Source organism: Crassostrea angulata, chromosome 7 (assembly GCF_025612915.1).
Source record: "Crassostrea angulata isolate pt1a10 chromosome 7, ASM2561291v2, whole genome shotgun sequence".
In the NCBI taxonomy this organism is placed as follows: Eukaryota; Metazoa; Mollusca; class Bivalvia; order Ostreida; family Ostreidae; genus Magallana; species Magallana angulata.
The window spans coordinates 10,901,557-10,921,862 of record NC_069117.1 but is presented as its reverse complement, the minus strand read 5'-3'; the positions used below and the strand labels follow the sequence as shown (position 1 = coordinate 10,921,862).

Below are 20,306 nucleotides of genomic sequence, written 5' to 3'. Positions count from 1 at the left end.
TAATTGATTCCAAAGAATTTTAGGTACGTGTAGATTACTTATATCTAGGACAGTAAAACAGGTGCTTGCAATATCTTACAATAAGTCTTCTTGTGCGAGAAATGATTGATCACATTAAGCAGTATCGTGTCAAACAAAGAAAGCTAACTCTGACAGAATCAACCCTTATAAAATGACTGCTGATATAAACCCATTAAAGGGAAACAAAAATCCATTTACCGAAATCAAATAAATCATCTACTGCGTTATTCTTTTTCATTATTTCCTAATAGCACAGTGTCAATGTGCAAAACACTGAAAAGCAATACCATAAAATTCATTTAACACTGAAGCTCATTAACCACACTGTATCTATCTTCTCCCCAAATAATATGTAAAATAGACCAAGTTCTGTTCAAAAAATTGTTAATAATATTGCCCTTATTAAAACAAAATTGTTACAAAAGTCAAATTCCTTCTGGTTTTCAATACCAACAATCCCCGTAATGAAGAACTAAACCATCAAATAGGATAAATCCAGCAATTAATATTTTTTAATCACAGTAATAAAAGAAGTTTGCTGCTACAAATTCATAACAAATAATAACAAGCTAAGAAGGCAGTAACACATAGGCCTCTCTGGAGAAATGCTTCCAGTAAATAAATAACAACTTGTCTTGTGGCCGTCTGTTTTTTCCATCCAAATGGGATTTCTTGGGAGGAAAACACATGAATAAAATACAAATTGCATCCAAATTATCTGCATAAGTTTTTGACACATCTGTCTGTTCCATCTGTCGATAATGGTATTCTCTGTTGGCAGGCACGAGTATCCATGGAAATTGGCTTCTTTAAGTTGTGTTTAAAGTAAATGCAACATGTATTTATATATTTTTTTCTTCAATTCCCTAAACATGCAAAAATTTGTGAATTAAAAATGTTCTGCACTCATGAAAATGTACATCCTGAGGCCAGTATGGCTACTCAATGCATCTACATGTTTCAATATAAAACATAGGGTTGTTCTCATTGTCAAATTTAAAGAGAGATGACAGAAGATGAAGAGAGTCCAGAAAAGGCAAATCATTAGACTTGTACATAGAGTTAAACAATGATGTGACATAAAGTGGCATCATGGGATGTCTCAACCACTGGAATCTGTTTTCCGTAGAAGAGAAGAATCCGAATTTCCACTGATGTGAGCTGCAAGATCCTGGAATTTCACTGCATAATCAATACTGTTATCATACAACACACTCTGTATGGTTCCGTCCACCTGGAAAACAAATAAGGAACATATTAAAAAATAATTTTAAAAAATATCAAATTACAATATTCTTCTAAAATTAAACAAAAATCATGTCAAATTTTCTTTCATGATAACAATTAAGTTGCATGATTTTCATTGAGCATTAAAATTGTTTAATACATAACATTCTTAATCTTTCAAAGTTAAAAAAATAAATATCAGTTGCATCTTTAAGTGATGAAATGCTGTTATTTCATGTTTTAATTTCATCAAGATTTGTTACCGGTACTTACGTCTAAACGTCCCATTATGGAGTCTCGTGAACTTTCACTAAACAAAGGTGTGGTTTGTATGGCTGGGTTAGGGGCTGTGGACACATGGTATGTGTGGGGAGGCTTCAGGGGGGAGTCAGTTAAAAGATTCATAAAAGTCAGGTCTCCTCCATCCTACAAAACAACGCCACACATCTTAACATCTTTAGTCATACCCATTTATTTAACAGAATGAATACTCAACAAATCTAAGACAATTTGGATAAACGAATCAGAAAGTAGACACTTTCACTCTAAAAAAATTCCCATCAAACAATAGCATACACAGATTGAATACATTTACTAAAGAGTAAGTTTCGAATCATACATGGATGAAATGTGTATAATGTGTGTGCTTATAGGAAAAATTATTAATATTCCATTTCAGACTCATTTGACACACTTACCTCCCCTGAGTTTAGCCATGGGTTGCGGGTGGGGCTGCCAGGAGGTGATGAGTATTTGGAGGGATTCTTTTTGGGGGTATTTAAAACATCACGGTTCTGCGACTCTAATAGTGCTGGTAAGTAAAAAATATACTGTTTAATATCTAAGCTATAATGACAGGTAGTTAAACATAGGTAAAGTCATTTTAAATGATAATGTACTGTGTTTTGTTATGTTGATACAAAATATATTGATCTTTCTTTAATTCAAAATTGCTTTTTTCTTTTAAAAAGGAACATTCTCAAGTGGAAGTTAAAAAATCCCCAAAACTAAGTATTTCTGAACTAATGAATAAATGATAACTTTGATCATAATGTATGTACTAATTGTTCATGATAAATCTGCATTTTGAAGTACTTTAGGCTGAAACCTGTTTCTGGTTACTAGTATATTAGCAAGGCTTATCATACAAAGATAAAATATAATGCATTTTGTTGAAATGCTGAACAATCAATAATAAACAAATCAAAAATTTCTGCATATAATTTTTACTCTGCAAGCATTAAACAGGTACATAAACTACACGTTTAAAGGGGAAAAGTAACGATTTCAGTCAAGATTGTTTTTCTATTTTTATGTTGGAAATTAAATTAGAGTAGAGTTACAGTTAAACACTGTTATAGCGAACACACTTACAATGAGATGACGCTTACAGCAAAGTGACTTTAATTCACCGTGACTTTCTTTCATGTAAACTTGACGGATATAACAAATCATGCTTATAACAAAGTAAAATCGCACGTCCCTAACACTTTGTTATAAGCATTTTACTGTATAAGCAAGATACAGAGCTCACAATTCTTTGTTATGTAAACAAGGCTTATGGAATGTGTTTGTTTACATTGGTCTAATATATATTTGTTAAAGTTCTTTTTTAAGGTGATTTTTTTATCAGCTAATTTGTTTTAAAATAAAATAACAATTCCTAGCATTTGTCATATTCATTTAGGTCTATTAAAACCTGGAATTTTCTTTTCATCATTCAAAATGTCAACAAAAACATGACCTGACCTTCATTAAGATAACAAAGAATTATTGGCTCTGTATCTTGCTTATAATTCATCAAATGACACTCAAATTTTGGTTCACTTTAAGAAATGCCTAACTGTAGCTTTGTTAATAGTGAAAAAAGGAAAAAAATTGTGATTATGCCCCTTTAAAAAACTTAAACTTACTTGAAAATGTTGTATTTGAACTGGAGTTGCCAATTGCTAGGTCTATCAGTTTATCACTATTTTCAGCACCTAAAAACAAATACACAATGTCATGATCATCAAGATTATGTACACATAGTTTAAGCCATGTAGTATGATATATGAGTAACATCTGAACTGACCAAAGATCTTGACATAATTTACAATATCTAAGGCTGGAAACATTAGTGGGTGAAATGAAATCTCCGGTGAGCTAATTAATACTTATTAATAGGTTACTTCAGACTCTACCAACTTTTACACACTATGTTACTATTCCCCAGATGACACCAGTTTGAACACATGGCAGGGAAGTGAACTTGATCATAAATAAACAATCTAAGTTAATTATCAATGAAACAATCCATACTGGATAAAGGGGGGTTGAAATTATGGTGCAAATATTCAGAAATTTTATTACGATGTGTAAATTTCAGAAATGCATTTCATTTACCTTTTGTTTAAAACTGTAAACCATTCAGATAAAAAGCTACTATGATAATGTTATTTAAACCACTGTTATTTGTATTCATTCAAACTAGCAGTAAATTTCTTTATTAATTCTTTGAAGTCACTCTATTTATACTTTTCTAAAAATGGGCTCTATCACCCTATAAATGGGATCGACCTAAAATCCCCAAAATACTGTTATTTGGATTATTTCCTCAAAATTTTATCAATCAATTTTTTTTTAAATGTGTTCAGATATACATAGTTTGCATAAAATTAAAACCATTATAATTGATTTTTCAAAAAAAACTAAGAAAAAATATGATAATAAAATTAATAGTATTCCAACCTATTAAGTTTGTGATTATCATGTATACAATAAATCTTTTGAAATATACATACTTCCAGTGGGTAGGTTTGAGAGTGACATATCCAACAGTGTTGAAATATTAGGCGGAGAGAGAGTATTGCGGGAAATTGTTACATCCTTTTGAGTAATATTTTCTGATGATGATGCTGCTGCTGAACTCTGGGAAAGGTCAATGTCAATTCCCCTTAGTAACTGTAACAGTACAATAGCGTTATAACAGCATGCTAATTGAGAACAGAATTTGCAGCATTAAGTGGGCACAGAACTCAGGAACCAGATATGAAAAACTGAAAATGTATATCAGCAATTATCTCTGTTTTAGCTTTCAAAATTCTCTTTTTGCCTTCAAATGATGCATTTCAAGCAAAGAAAACAAATTATTTCTGAGAACAAGGCTTCTGTGAACTCCTAGGACTTACATGGGCAATATTATTGTTGTTGTTCCCCGGTGACTGTGGTTGAACATTAAGCTGCACCGGAGTTCCACCAGGTGTACCTAAAAGAAAACAGGTTATATAAGATATTTCAATGTATAATAATATCTATATAACTTTACAGCCAACATTTCAATTCATTGAATACAAAATATTTATAAAAACAATAGATTTCATCATTGAATACTGTAAATTCCTTATTTTACGCGAGTACTTAATTCCACAATTCAACTAGTTTTTATCAAATTACGAGAATATAAAATTGCGAACACCGAATTGTTAGCATAGTTTCATTTAATTTACACATGTCTGAAAATAAAGCAAGATTTTAAATTCTGCAAGGTGTGCTTCTCTCGATTTTACGCGGATATTAATTCCTCGCGTTTAATTAGGAATATACAGTATTCAAGATAATGACTAGGTAGAGTGCTGACCTGTTGTGGTGATGGTTTTTGGTTGTAGTCGCACATTATTTGGGACACTGACCAGGCCCATCTGCGGACACACAGGAATGGAGAGAGGCTGCTGACCAGAGGGGCGAAGAACTGTCATCATCGGCTGTTTGGGTAAAATATTACGCTGTATCGACAACTGCTTCCGATTTGTTCGAATCTTTTTCATTCCCCTTTGTGGCTAAAAACAAAAATTTAAGAATAATCAATTTTTTCCCCAAAACTTTTTTCTGATGCCTACCAGTGAATTAGTTTGTCAAGTCATGAACCTGAAAAATACTGACCATATACCTTTCATGCACATATATGAATATGCAGCACTTAGCTTCTACATAAGTTAGCATACAGAGATTAAAGTCTTTATCTAGAACTTCAGTCATGCTTTATAATAATGCATTATCATCAATTTCCTCTTGATCTTAAACATAAACATTAAACAGAGTATACATGTACAGTAAAACACGGTTATTGCGAACACGCTTATAATGAATTGACACTTACAGCGAAGTGAATTTCATTCCCCAAGTCTCGATTTCATGTTGTAAACTTGACGGATATAACGTATTACGCTCATAACGAAGTTAAATTGGCCATCCCTTGGACTTCGTTATAAGCGTGTTTTACAGTAGATACTTACAGGCAAGAAATGAGTGTTTGCAGTGACCTGGCTGGGTTTACTGGTCACTGTACCACTGAGATTTCTTTGTAAGAATGCGGGGCTACACACCGGGACACGGAATACTGCCTCCTTGGGAACCGAGTTCTACATAGTAAAACATGACATACGTTTTAGGGATAAGATATTACATCAATTTCTTTTTTCAGATATATATACATTTAATTATAATGTGGTGAGTATTTCCCTTTGTATATCAGTAGTGTGGCATCATTAAAATGTCAAGTTTCCAATTATAATACATGTTAGAATAAGCAAAATACCATTTAAACACATTCAGATCCCGAGTCAAGCCCTCTGTATCAGAATTCTTATCTATACTTACATCAACCTTTTTGTTGGCAGTGGTCTGAGTGCTTGCATCAGAATAACCTTCTCCATACTTGGAGGTCAAAGGACATCTGCTTTTCTGACCACGAGAGTTGCTCACTCGAGATTTACTTTTCACCATTCCACATGCATGACATGGTGAATTAGAAGTATTGGGACTCTGGAATGAAGAAATAAAATTATTACACACCATACTAATCTCTCAACTTGGCCATTCAGCAGAATGCATTCTTGAACAACCAGGACACATATTATATGTAGTTTTCTTGATTCACTAACCAAAGCAATGTGAGCACAAGAACAAACCTTAGTATTAATGTCTGTGAATTGAATGGTAGCTAAATTGACCAGTCTTCTCAACATATTACACAAATGTTCAGGAATTACTTCTTCTTTACACCACTCATACTCCATACGAAGCTTGCCCTCCTTGCCAAACATTAGGTATAGTTCTGCTAAAGTCATATCTGCCTTGTCCACACTTAAACCCCCTTCTAGGGCCTCTTTTAATCGACGAGATTCTATGGCTGCTAGTTCTTCTGCTGTGGGGTCAGCTTTCTTATCACTATCACAACCAATCACTTTATCCTGCAAGACTTCCATTTCCATGGGAACACAACCATCTGTATCTTCCACAGAAGAGAGTTCTATTGTGTTACTAATTCCCTCTTTGTTCAAACCATTGTCTTTCTTCTGGGTAAGTGATAAAAGTGTGTCAGGGAACATGGCATTGTCCCCATCTACAATAGCACCCACATCTACACTATACGAGGAGCCACTGTCAGTTTTACTTGTAGAGTCTTTGCCACTCTTGGTTGACTTTGGCGAGTCAAAGGTCCCAGTAACTAATGATTCTCCAGCGTCAACTGAAGAACTATCACAGGTGGGAGCTACAGCTTCCATCTTCTTACCCTTTGAAACGGTCACCAAGTCTGGATAAATAAAAGTACACATGTACATTAAAAAATTTAAAACTTGTTAGAACTTTTGACACAATTGAATCAAAGCTCAAGGGCCATAGAAAGGATTGGTTGATTATAGCAGTACCAGAACCAACCATTTAGTCAAATGTATGGAATATCAAGTCAGAAAATGCTCTTTTAACAATGGCCTAATGTGTTGCAAAGAACTCACTCTTGGTATTCTCTTTGTAGTGATTGAATGCCAAGTTGACTTTAGTCTCCTTGATTGAATGAAGTGACACGGGTGTAACCTCACAGTCACGGTGGGGATACACCATCAATACAGTGTTCATGTCATTCTCCCCATCCAAACTCTCTTTCTGAAACTAGTCAAGGAAAACGGTTGTTGTCATACTTTAAATTGTGTATATTTGATAATAAGGTGCTCTACCCTTTGAAACTCTGCAATGCAAGAACAAGCATCAAATACAATCAAACTCTCAAATTTTGATACCCCCTTCCCAAATAATCCCAATTAAAATTTCATATCAACCACATGTCAGAATTTCAATGACAAGACAGTGACACAGAGAGGATACAAGTTTGACTCTGTGTGGCTTCCACTTGCTGCTCATGTAGTTCATCACAGAGGACAGCTTCCTGTCCCCCTTCAGCAGCATCCTGACCCGGGGATTCGTGGCCAGCTCCTGGACGAAGGACCAAGCGGCGTTAGTCTTGGGGGTCATCTCTACACAGATCTTGTCTGGGACTTTCTCTGAGGACTCAGATTTATTGTCTGGAAGAAATTTCTTTTGTAATAATTGAACACTCATTATGATTTAATGTATTTATTAATATAAAGGTGTGATAATTTGATAAATTAAATCATACATGTATCAAAAATGATATTCTTTACAAATCACAAATGTGTGTAAGGCAGACTATTAAGTCAACTTACCATCGATATTGTTCAGTTTCTTCAAAGCATTGCACATCGGAGTTTTTATCCTGAAGAGATAAAAAAAACCAAATAATTGAAAACTTCTCTCTCTTGTTTTATTTTCCTTCCCATAATATTCATATATCACTTCTTTCTACACTTTTAAAAAGACAAGATTTTGTCCTTACCTTACATTCTTTCCTCTGACTTTTACAGCCGTACATCTAAGATATTTAAAAAAAAACTATTTTATACATTTTCATAAATGTCATAACACTTTTTTATATACTTTTACTATTTTCCTTCAGATAAAATATCGTTTTCCATTTAAAAAAATCATTGTGAAGAAATACTTGATAGAAAATACTAATGTTTGTATCAATTGAATTTTTAAGACATATCCATATAATTATTATCGATACAACATACATGTATTTACATACCCTGTATAAACAAGATCATTCAACTTGGCTCCAACTTTTTCATTTAGAACTGGAATATAAAATCAACAGAATTAAAGTCTAGGAATATTGCTGCCTATTTGAGAAAGCATGAAAACCTTAACAAATTTCAATCATAAATTGTTTCTCTGTATTCACCTCCTTTGATTTTCTTCCTCAGAACTCCATAATTTATGAGACCATATAATTCCTGGATTTCTTTCTTAACCTCTACAAGAATATTTCAACAATTACAACATTTATCTATCTTTAAGATATATATATGATTTTTACAACAGTAAGCTAGAACAACAATTTGTATCAATAATTTTTGAAATTCATTTTTTTTAAAATAAATTTTCTTATTTCTGATACAAGGTGAATAAAATATTTTAAAAAAGGAAAACAATCAATTTCTGGGGTCAAATCTTGATTATGTTGTTAATTTTATCAATATAATTATCAACAATCTAGTTAAGGTGGCTCACTTCAACTTGAAAGTTTCTCAAATCCACCTAAAATTACTTACCACAGATAGCACGACACATACGAAGCATGTAAGTCAAATAGGTGAAAACATTTTAACAAAGCATTTAATGATCTCTGATCCTCAGCAATGTTCAATAACTCTAAAATAATCGAAAATTTTTTATCCGTACCATAAATCTGCCTTTTAAAAAGACAAATTTAATTAGTCTTATAATGTTTATATTACGCTTAACCAATCCATGAACTGCTTGGCTAAGTGGCTCCACGGAGACCTACTACCTAGATATAGAGGGGTGGAAGTCACCGATGCATCCGTACTACCTTTTTTTTTCTAATTTGATTTCAACTTGTTTATGCTATTTATTCCATTATATTCATCTTAGCCAAAATTGCAATAACTTCATAAAATGCCTGAATACCATCAAAAAATTTCTTCTTATTTTATTTCATTTATAAAGTTTGAAGGATGAATAACATTTTTGGATGAAGTAAAATAATACTATGATGCTGAAGATCAGATAACCTTAAATTGCCATTTTGTGACGTAGTGTCATAAAAAATATGTTTTGATGTACTGAGGTACCTTGATGCAAGTGTTTACCTGTATCGACATCGATGAACTTTGAAATCTTATGCCAGGTACGATAGTATAAATGTCGCACCTGGTCCTTGTTTTTAATGAGCCCCGGATTTACATTTTTTCTCCTACATTTGGTGGCAATCCAGTTCTGAATGGCATCAAAATCTTTTCCATGCTTTTTAAAGAGAAAGACATTTTGATAATGATAAACATGAAAACATTTTAACGATATTCACTAAGAGAGACAGAACAAACATGTAATTCAGATTATATAAAGTTATAGGATCTTCAATAAGTTGTGATAGGATGAAGTCTTTATTCATCTCATTGTGTTTTCCATTCATTAACCATGGTAAAAAAACACAAATATTGGATAAAAACAATATTCAATTACAAATATTTGAAGATTTCCTTGACTTGTTTTTACCATGTTGTGAGCAATGAATCTTTTTTTGTTTGTCTTTAAAATAAAAAGTAAGTAATTACATATTAACAGTTTTCATTGTGACTTTCAAAAATAATTTTTCCAGGTCAAGATTTGTGAGAAGTACTTGATTACATGGGACAAAGTACAGTCAATATTCTTGCGTCTTCTTGGCAAAATATTGATATAACAATTCATGATGTTTCCTAGTCAGTGCCAGACACAGTGCCATATTGTTTAAAAATGTCCTCCAATAAAGCATATCATTAGTATGATGTGAGGATTTTGGAATGCAAACCTCAAACAACGCCTCGAAGAATGCATCCTTATCGTCCGAGCTCCAAAGTTCCCACTGTCTCTTTGTTTTTGTTTCAGGTGTACTGATCTTAGTTTCCTTTGGCGCTGTATAAACATCAACATTAAACACATTTAAGCTAATAAGTTATTGTTAAACTACATCATACATGCATTGTTTTATAAAGCAAGAAAACAGTTTTGTTATTCATTACTGATTTACAAGCAATGTGAAACAAATTCAAATAAATTATAAATAAATGTCAGATACAATCCAAAAATTTTTTGTTCTACACTGACTTTGTTTTTTCACCGGGGACTCGGGAGGGCTGAAGTCTCTTCGGGGTTTCTTCACGATCCTTGATCGGGTGAAAGCGCCGACGCGAGCTTCCCCGTTGTTTCGGTTGCTACTCGTTGATGGGGTCGATTTGACGTTCGCCGACTTCGATGCCTTTTCTTGTTGGGCGACTGTGTCCTCCTTCCTAACACATGATTTGGACGTTTTATCGTTTGCTATTCCGGTGCTTTCAACACCAATACTACAAAAAGAAAAAAATACTGATGTGAGAAAAAAGCAGAAAAATCAAAAACAAATTCAAGATGGCTGACGCTTATCGATACAAATTCCCAATTAATATCTTTATTTTAATCGCACACCAGTACTTATTAAATGGTTTTACTATATCTTTGCAATTCTAACATTTGAGCAGAAGTTTTCTCCTATATTTTGCATTTGTATATGCGTACAATAAGCCGTTTTCTCATTGCATTATGCTGAAAAAATATACAAAATGGCGGTTAAACTTTTCTGTTTTGTCTGATTTCTCTTACCTATTACCCTTGATTTCTCGATCATTTCCATCACCATGTCCAGAATTTCTTCTTCTTTTAAGAGGCATAGATGTGCAAACAATGTTTACATCATTAATCGGTAAATCTTCCCCAAAATGTCCCCTCCGTAGCAAACTTCTTTCCGCTAAGCGATCTTGCGTTCCATACACAAACAAATCAAACTGCACGTCAGCCGCTAGGCGCTCTTCTTTCTTTCTATTCCAAAATCCTAAATCTATTTGTAGCCCAAAGGAATAACTTGGGTTGTAATATTTTAATTAGAATTGATCATACAATATTATGATATTTTTTTTTATTATTCAATCTTTAAAAAAATAAATCTATTATCTTATTCAAGAAATTAACAGGACGAAATTGTTCAAGTCATGTGACTTTACACGATCCAGTAAAATCAAGCATAATATAATAAATAACTATTCAACATAAGTTTTTGGAAAATGCTTAAATTTCTAAAACAATATGTTATTTCATTGTTCATCACTTATCAAAAATATACAGAAATATTACTGCACAAGATTTTCCTACGAGAATAATCTGCCAAAATAAGCTAGAAATACAGCATTTCAAATATATTATATATATATGTATATAGGCCATTATATATACGAATGTTTACTAGCATAAATTTTAACTTTTTAAGCGAATAAAAACTTCCAAAAAATATTAATTAAATGAAACAATTCAACAATTAAATTTAGTTTTTAAAAAGTTTAATTCTTTATTGGTTTTTATATAAATTGATTTCTTTAATTATATCATCGTTTTAAGCAGTAAGTTTAATTAACCCAAGATTAAAAGGGTTTGACATTTTAAAGAAATTTTATTTTTGATAGAATTTTAATATAAGTGAAATATAATTCGACACAACACGGTTACTTTTTTTTTATGTGATTTCTAATTAGATTCAATCTATTCTATCTGTTGTGTGCTGCACTATGATAAAACGATTTGGTATTGATTCTTCCAATTCATATTCGGTAATTGACTGATATATGGATCCACTATTAAGAAATTCTATACAAAACATTAAGCTTTTGTAAAATTGTGCGCTCATGTTGGCATATATATACGCAAGTTAAATCATCAAAGCTGAGATATATAGTATATAAATTAATTCCGGCAGTACTTTTGAAGTCAATGCAATAACGATTTATTTTAAAATGAAAGCTAGCGGGCTATCATTTCAGTCAACTTGAAAGCCTTTAATTAACCCATTGAGGTACCTTATGCCAAGTTTTGTTGGAATCGGCTAGTTATAGGACCGCGTATGTTCAGTTGTAAATGTCATGACAATTCGGCATCAGTCGAAACTTATATTTTGTTCGGTACCATACGTAGCTTGTCCAACAATGTCACATGCCAGTGTGGCCCAGTAAACATGGGACATTGTTTCTATTGAGAATTTTTAGAAAATGTTCATAATATGATATATAGATAATTAATTGAATATTTGTTTTGGTGTCGCAAAAAGCAAATTACATATACTTATGACGCATTAATGATATATACTTTAATTGCAATATGAATATGCAGTTTCAGTGTGTACTTAACCAATTTGTTATTAAGATATTACAGTTAGAAACCTTAATGTTAAATCATATTGAGAAAAAAAACACGTCTTTTTATTTATTTATTTTTTGTTTGAAATGGATTTTCAAAACTCCAAAACTCTGAGATATATTTTGAAAAATAGCATATACAGATGTTTTTTTTTAAAATAATAACATTGACAACTGTATTTTTCTTATAAATGTATCTGTTATCTTTCTTTTTAGCCAAGAAACTAACAGATTAGAAAGTCTTTGAAAATGTAAACAAATCCTCGTGTTATTGTTGACAGGAAAAGTCACGGCGGGAATTCGAATCAATTTCATTGGACGCTATTTTTGAACATGAACCGACCCATTAGATTTGAATATCGTTTAATTTTATCAATTTTAGTTCAACATTTGGTTAAATGTGAAACATATTCTTTTAATGTAATTACAATTATAAATAAATAAATAACACAATACCTGCGAATTTATGCGAATTCTTACGTCATTACCTCTGAAAGCGCATGCCCTTACGTCACTTCCCACAGTTGACTGTTCGAGCGACAACATTTTGCCGGTGCAACATTCCATTCTAGCTGTTCAAAAATGACTACCACAAGTACTTTTTCGGGCATGGAGAAAGACTCAAAACCATCCTCAAGGTAAATGCCAGATTTAGAAGAAACTTGAACTCTTACTCTTTATAATTTATGATGTTCTCTTGTCTAACTATAATTTTATGTAGCTTGCTTGTCTAGACATACATTTTTTTTTAATGCTAACTCATAAACTGTATGTCGTATTTCATTCGAACAACGTTGAATTTTGATAAAAGTGATATTGTACAAATATGTATCATATGATGATTTCACATCTAAACAGAATTTTGTGCAACTGTTTAATTTGATACAAACAATGCAATGAAACCGGTGATAAACTTGTTAGCATGGCAACAACAAACAGAAAAAACGAAAATAATAGAAATACCCCATTATTAAATCAACAGTTTCTCACGAGGAATTTATTTTCATGTGCATTCACAGGGTGCTCAGACCACCTGGAGGTGGATCAAGCAATATATTTGGGGGTGAACCAGTACAAAGAGGCAATGGCAGTAGACCTAAATCTAATGACATCTTTGGTACTGGACCTGTGGAACCAACAGATGATCACAGAGGCAAGAGGAGAGGAGGTCCTTCAGATAATTCCCGTGATAATGTGTTTGGTGGTTCCACTGTTCAGGACAGTGGTTCTAACACAAGAGCTGAAAACAAAAGGCGTGGACAAGGTAATGAATAAATGATAAATGTGTTTCATTGTAGAACTTTTCTCAGATTAGCCTGTGTTCTGTTGAACTGTCGGTAATATTACCTTGCTGTGCAGATTCAATGCTATGATAAAATCCTTTAATTCTCAAAGGTGACTGTTTACTAACTGATTGTAAAGTTAAATTTGACAGCTTTTGGTAGAATTTTTAATTATAAACATGATAGTTTAAAATTAGAGAGAGTCGTGTGTGTTAAATACCTTTGAGTTTCACAAAGTGAATAATGTTGGGGATTAATATGTTATTCGTGCTCACACATGACTTTAATAAATTGCTCTATTTATTGTTCAATGTGATAATATCAAATACCCCTATCTAAGTTATCTTTAAATCCCCAGTAAAATTTCTTGTTCAATATTATAATAAAAAATATTCAAGTGTTTTAAAATCAACTATTTTTTCATAAAAGTTTCCTTATCACCTAAGACGTTTTAGTGAATTTATTATGAACAATCATGAAATTCAACTCACTAACCCCTTTCAAACATTGGTTTTGTTTATAAAGTTGATGTACTTCTAATTGTTCTACCATTGTATTCATATGAGGCTATAAAATGTTTTTGCTTTCACAAGATGTGTGCTGACATATGCATTGTTTATTTTATGCACTACATCAACACACTTGCTGAATGAGCACATTAAAATTCATAGATCAACTCAATTACTACTAAACAATGCTGGGGGATGAATATTTTCTGATTCATGACTCTCTTCAAATTCTAAAAAGACTAGGTGTGTTTAGTAGTTAACATAAAATGCTCTTGCATTTCAGACCCAGGTCGAAATAGAAGTAAGATTGCATCCTGTTTTGTTGTCATAGACTAGATAAATGTCAAATTAATTGTACATTCAAGACATCTCACATTTAGAAGAACTTTTTATGCACTTGGCAACTTTGGTTTTGTTTAATGTTCATGATAATTAGCAATATACATTAACACTTGATTTCTTTTCAAACAAGCACAATAAAATTCTAAATGTGAGGTTTCCTTTCCACGTACCCAGAACCCTTCTTGACAAATAATCTTCTTTATGGATCTCTTATACTTTTTTGCTAGCTTGCAAATGTTATAATTTATCAGAGTTGGAAACAACGACTAAGCACACACACATTGTATTCATTTTAACATTTCATTTAGTTTTTGTTATAATAACAAGGAAGATTATTTAACTTATTAGCAAGGCTTTGGGATTTATATTTTGTGTTGTAGTCAGTTTTAGAAATATATAAAACTTTTCTACTTTCTATTTCTCTTTATATCCACTCTATAAGATTACAAGGTGTTTTTTTTAATATCTTGATTAGAATAGACACTGCACAGGTTACTGGTATTGGGTTGGTTATACAATGCATAGACCAGAGACGTGATGAACCCTAGCTCTCTGTTCTGAGTTTAAAACTACATGGATTACAGAATGTCATATAGTATTGTGCATGAAAATTGTGTTTGTTTGTCTTCCATTCTTTCAAGATTGTAGCGCAGGATTTGAGATGTTTATTTCTGTTTGCAGTCTCTTGCCAGATGGGTTAGAGAGAAAACTTATGTTTTATTTTTTATGAATAGGAAATTTTTAAGAGTTTATCTATTATGCTGCCTTCTTGCAAGATGTTGCTTAATGCCTGTGTGTATACTGTATAGAAGATTCACAAATAAAAAAAACAAACAACTAGCAAAGTCCCTACACACTGAGGGAGGTTCAAGGGATTCCTTCAATTTTTGTATTTTCCTTTATTAGGTCTACACCTTATTTTATTTCATTTAAGGAGTGGTTACCGTTAAAACAAAAGGTAGTATACTTTGTGTAGTCAACTTACAAAGTTGAGTTTACTCTCATTATTATGTTAAGCATCTTTATTTACTTCAAGTTCTTTGTTGTGGCATATTTGAGCTACTTTTAAATGGCTGCTAAAAAGATATTAAGATTGCTATTTACAATCTTGATTTTGGCTAGCATTGTCTGTTTATAATATATTCATAAGGCATTGAATGTTTTGTTTACATCATTTATGGCTTTGAAGTTCATAGTATATGTATTGCTGTATAGCATTTTCATTTTGAATTGTGTTCTTGGGATGACAGGATTTTTGATTGTGTTTGAACACTTGATCCATTTAAACAATTAATCATTTCTAACCTAAACACAACAAAATCTTGAAATGAATATATTATGCATTAAAGCTATTGATAAAAGTCAATATATATGAATTTCCTTTTTCTCATGTTTAGTTACAATGTTTCTGCCCTAAATGTTAAAAAAAAACAAAAACCAAAGCAATCTATTTTTATTGACTGTTCATTAATTATGCAATTTATATTCAGGATAGGGTCAATTGACCTTCATCATTTATTCCAAAAACAATGGTGTTCAATTGCATTGACTTAGAAATTCTATTTACCTTTATGCAGCTAAACAATGCATGAATTATAATGGAATGTGTAGATTTGTTGATTGTGCTTTTATTTCTTTTGAATGATTTATTTAGATGCAAGGTTTTAAACAGCATGTAACATTGTTTTGTATAAGGTGAAGAATTCCCTGAATATGATCCATCTGTCTATGCAGCCCATCGTAATCCCCAGAGAAGGAACATCAAACAAGGTAGCCAAGCTGGCTGAAATCCCCACAATCTTTTGTTGATTAAGATTCTGTTGAAACAAAAATTCAAAAGAAAAAAAAAATTAATACAGATTGATATATCCAAAGGAATACATGTATTTTTTTGGTTAATTTTCTTCAGTGAGTTTTTGCATGTTGAACCCTTGTACAATTCAGTCTCTACCTATAACCCCATCACTGGCCAGATGTATGCTGGCTTTGAAGATACACCCGATGAGATTCCATTCAAAGGAAAGCGTGCCCAACTAACCAGCATGGGTAATGGAGGACAAACAAGTATAATTGATTGACTCAGTGTGGACTGCTTTCTATTGTAGCACCTTTGTAGGTCTGTCTGTTGCTGTTTCAACTTCATGACAAGACAAAAAATAGATCACAGAAGGTTCAGTCGGGGCTTTTTTCTGGAAGGAAAAATACACCTGTAGTCCTGTCGTTGAACAGCTTCAATGACTCACACCTGACCATCTGAACTTGTACAGTCAAGTTGATGAAATCAACTCCCATTTATATATCTGTCTTGATATTTTAAAGGTTAAATTACTAACAGGCATGTGACCATCAAGAAGTGATGAATCTTTTTACTTCATAAAATGGGATGCCAGGGAGGGAGCTGAATTATTTTTAAGTGGATTTATTTTCTTGACTGTATCTTGTGTCTTGATGTAGTTTTTCAAAAACCTCTAAACAAACTAAACAAATCAGAATACATGTATCCTTGGAGTGTCTATTTTCTGTCTTTTAGTTTGCTAGAAACCATTAACTTTTAAATATAGTTTTGTTTTTTTATTATAATTTCACGTCTTCTTTTTTGTGACTGTATTGCATGAATGACATATTAATGAGTTGTTTTCTATAGTTTGTAGTGTAGTATTTACTGTTTTGATCTTTGGGCGAGAAGAGATTCCATTGTATTTTACCACCAGATGCCAGTTTTAAAAAATGTAGAGGAAAAAGCAACTATTGAGGAAACCCTCTAAAATTCTTGAACAATATGTATATTATAGGTATTCTAAAATTTCTCAATAAAGCCAATACATGTAGTGACTAACATATAGAATATGTATTATTTTGTTTGGGAATTTTTCCTCGTGTTTTTTGTTGGAAACCCCAGAAAACTGAACAACAAAATTAAGTGAGATAGACTAAAAGGCTTAGATCACTTATCCTACTGCTTATATTGCACTATTATGTTGCTTTTTGCTCTCATTTATATATCATATACATAGCTGATTATAGCGAACACCAAGCTTTCATACTACATGTATTATTCATTTTTAAGAAAATCAGAGAAATTTGAATTTTTTTTTTATGAACAATTTGGATGTAATAACCTACAGGGAGTGAGAATATGCACCCTGTATGTTTGCCATAACATCATTTAAATCTATTACGGTAGTTGTTTTTACAATCATTCCTTTTTTTAAATGGAATTTCTTATCCATGAAATACTTATTGGTTGTTGCAGAGGTTTTATGGTCGTGGGGTTGAGTTAATTCATCTCCCTTTTTTGCATTTTACTCTAAAATTTTAATTTTACAAATCATCAAAATAAACGTAAGGTATGGCATTTTTTAACAATTTTAATGAAATAGAATAATGCATGATTTCAGGTGCCTTTAATCCCATTACTGGTGAGCCAATAGAATCTCCTCAGAAGACAATGGAAGAGGAGGAAGAGGAGAGAAGACGCCAAGCACAGAGGGTAAAGTCACAGAAAATACTCTGCATTTTATTTATTATGCAAATCAGTAGTCAAACAGATTTATTTTTTGGTAAAATAGTTAATAGATGTACATGAATCTTCATGTACCTTTTTATTAATCAGGTGGTAAAATGATGATAATTATTCTGTATATATAAAATATACTTCTTCTGATATTGCGGTATGAAATTCCATTGCATGAACTTAAAGGGACTTGGACACGATTTGACTTAAAATTTTCAAATTTTGTTTTTCCATTTTCAATGTTTATACTGATAAATATAGAAGTTTATAATACTGTCAAAATTTGAAACTCAAATATCAAGTTATAAGCAAGATACAGAGTTCACAATTCTTTGTTTTGTAAACAAAGCTCGAATATAGTCAGTTTTACATATGTGTTGTATTGGTGTAAGTTTCAATCAAATGTATCTTTCTTTTGTTGATAATAGTATTTATGAAAATATTGAATTAGTTTAAATTGTTTTTTACATGTCATTTTGTCTAAGAAATGGTTAAATTCTACATTGCATTTTTTGTAAACAACTATAAGACTCGAGCTTTGTTTACATAACTATCAATTTTTACCTCTGTATCTCGCTTGTAACTTGACTTTAACATTTAATATTTTGGTCAATCATTTAAAATGCTCCAGTAAACCATTTTATACATAAAAAGAAAAAATAAAATTTTTGATCTCAAATCATGTCCAAGTCCCTTTAAACTAAAGTAGACTTAAAACTAAGTATGCACAGCTCTAAAGAAATTTGTTATACAGTTGATTTTAAAATGAGCAAATACTCTCAGTTGATGTGTCTTTATTAAGAGATGTCATATTACTCATATTCATTTCTGGTAAATTGTTTTGCAGGCTCAAGAACGAGGAGATGGGGGTAATCAGCCACCTCAACAAGCAACCCATACTTCCTCCCGAGTGCTAGCACCCCCAGGTGGCAAGTCGAGTGGACCACTGTGGTGAAGAGAGATAGCGAGAAAACTAGTCCGAACCGGCCCAATCCAGTACTCCGAGCAGGGGTCCGGATCGTTGGTTTTACCGTGACTGGGTAACCAGAGCTGGGGAATCTCGTCTCTGAATATTGTCAGAAATTTGTTTTTTTTCAATATATTGTGTATACAAAGAGCTGTAAATTTTGTGATAACAATTAATTCTGAGGTATATTTGTCATTTATAACAACCCTAGCATGTATAATTATTATTTTTGAGCGGTTAATGAGATTGTATGTTGGTATCTTGAATTAACACTGCCATACATTGTAAGTTATTAATTTCAAGCAATATAAACTTGTGGAGTGTTGATATTAACCATTAATAAATAGATTTTTACCAGTTATTTTTGCCAGAAATGTTGCATGAACAAAAACCATTTTTTGTGCTTCAAACACAGTGCTTTAATTTTATAGAATTATTTCATGGTCATTAGCTGCTCTTCTCTGCCATGTGGACCAAATATTTTCCTAGATTATATGTTTATTATTTTGCTCCTGATTTGTTTTATTTCTATGGTGATCAGGTGAAAGTTTACTTGTTGTTTTTTTTATGGTAAAAAAGTCACTGGCCCAATGGATTTTGTTTGTATAGTCCATTTAAACACAAAGTTGTAAATTTTAAATAATAAGTTGTATTATATGTGAGCTTGAATAAAGAAATATCTCCATTTATTGGTCTTGATTATCCACCACAGTGCCAAGTGCATATAAAAAGATCTGTTCTACAATATGCAGTTGCAGTGCAATTTCGAGGATGGAAGTTTCATTTGGATTTTGGAGGGCAAATTATAGTTTAATTTGATTATGAAATATTATGCAATATAACAGGATGCTGTATTATTTTCCAGGAAATTGAGTAATTTATGCATGTGAAAAAAAAGTTCGAACATGAAAATTACTGAAATAGGAGGAAATCCTGAAACATTAGTAGATGCTATGATAAAAGCAGATCAAACAAATTTCAAGTGGCAGTTCTTCGGATGTCATATATAATTGTCCATTTTCTTGAATTACACAAGTAACTAAATGTGCGGAACACTTGTGTTTGAACACGGAATTCTGGAAACGGACAATTTATGAATTATTTGCGCTTTGTGTCTGAAAACACAAAGTTGTCGAATAAGTGAAATTTTTAAAAATATTTTTTGTTGACCTTGATGCCTTCAACTGAAGCAGTGAAAATTCGGTATTATATTACGCACATAAACAGTACCCTGGTCATCCCTAGTATGCGATTCTGGTATAACACATCAGTTGGTGAACTTCTCTAGCCAAGGGTGATGATAGCTCGCGTGACCAATCA

General features: G+C 32.1%; 1 protein-coding gene across 1 annotated transcript in view; it reads right to left on the bottom strand.

Annotated features, from left to right (window-relative positions):
• Window positions 1-506: 506 nt before the first annotated feature.
• The window catches only part of LOC128155277 (uncharacterized), a 42,319-nt gene continuing 22,519 nt past the window's right edge, over window positions 507-20,306 (bottom strand). Inside the window, exons 19-38 of the mRNA XM_052816905.1 lie at window positions 18,920-19,085; window positions 10,261-10,438; window positions 9,965-10,068; window positions 9,264-9,417; window positions 8,333-8,404; window positions 8,177-8,225; window positions 7,922-7,957; window positions 7,752-7,801; window positions 7,393-7,589; window positions 7,026-7,173; window positions 6,198-6,823; window positions 5,887-6,051; window positions 5,523-5,648; window positions 4,868-5,066; window positions 4,419-4,495; window positions 4,032-4,191; window positions 3,162-3,230; window positions 1,947-2,059; window positions 1,522-1,674; window positions 507-1,255 (exon numbers count right to left, since the gene is read on the bottom strand). Coding sequence (XP_052672865.1) covers window positions 1,124-1,255; window positions 1,522-1,674; window positions 1,947-2,059; window positions 3,162-3,230; window positions 4,032-4,191; window positions 4,419-4,495; window positions 4,868-5,066; window positions 5,523-5,648; window positions 5,887-6,051; window positions 6,198-6,823; window positions 7,026-7,173; window positions 7,393-7,589; window positions 7,752-7,801; window positions 7,922-7,957; window positions 8,177-8,225; window positions 8,333-8,404; window positions 9,264-9,417; window positions 9,965-10,068; window positions 10,261-10,438; window positions 18,920-19,085 — 2,974 coding nt within the window. The 3' untranslated portion in view covers window positions 507-1,123. The remainder of the gene's footprint in view (window positions 1,256-1,521; window positions 1,675-1,946; window positions 2,060-3,161; window positions 3,231-4,031; window positions 4,192-4,418; window positions 4,496-4,867; window positions 5,067-5,522; window positions 5,649-5,886; window positions 6,052-6,197; window positions 6,824-7,025; window positions 7,174-7,392; window positions 7,590-7,751; window positions 7,802-7,921; window positions 7,958-8,176; window positions 8,226-8,332; window positions 8,405-9,263; window positions 9,418-9,964; window positions 10,069-10,260; window positions 10,439-18,919; window positions 19,086-20,306) is intronic.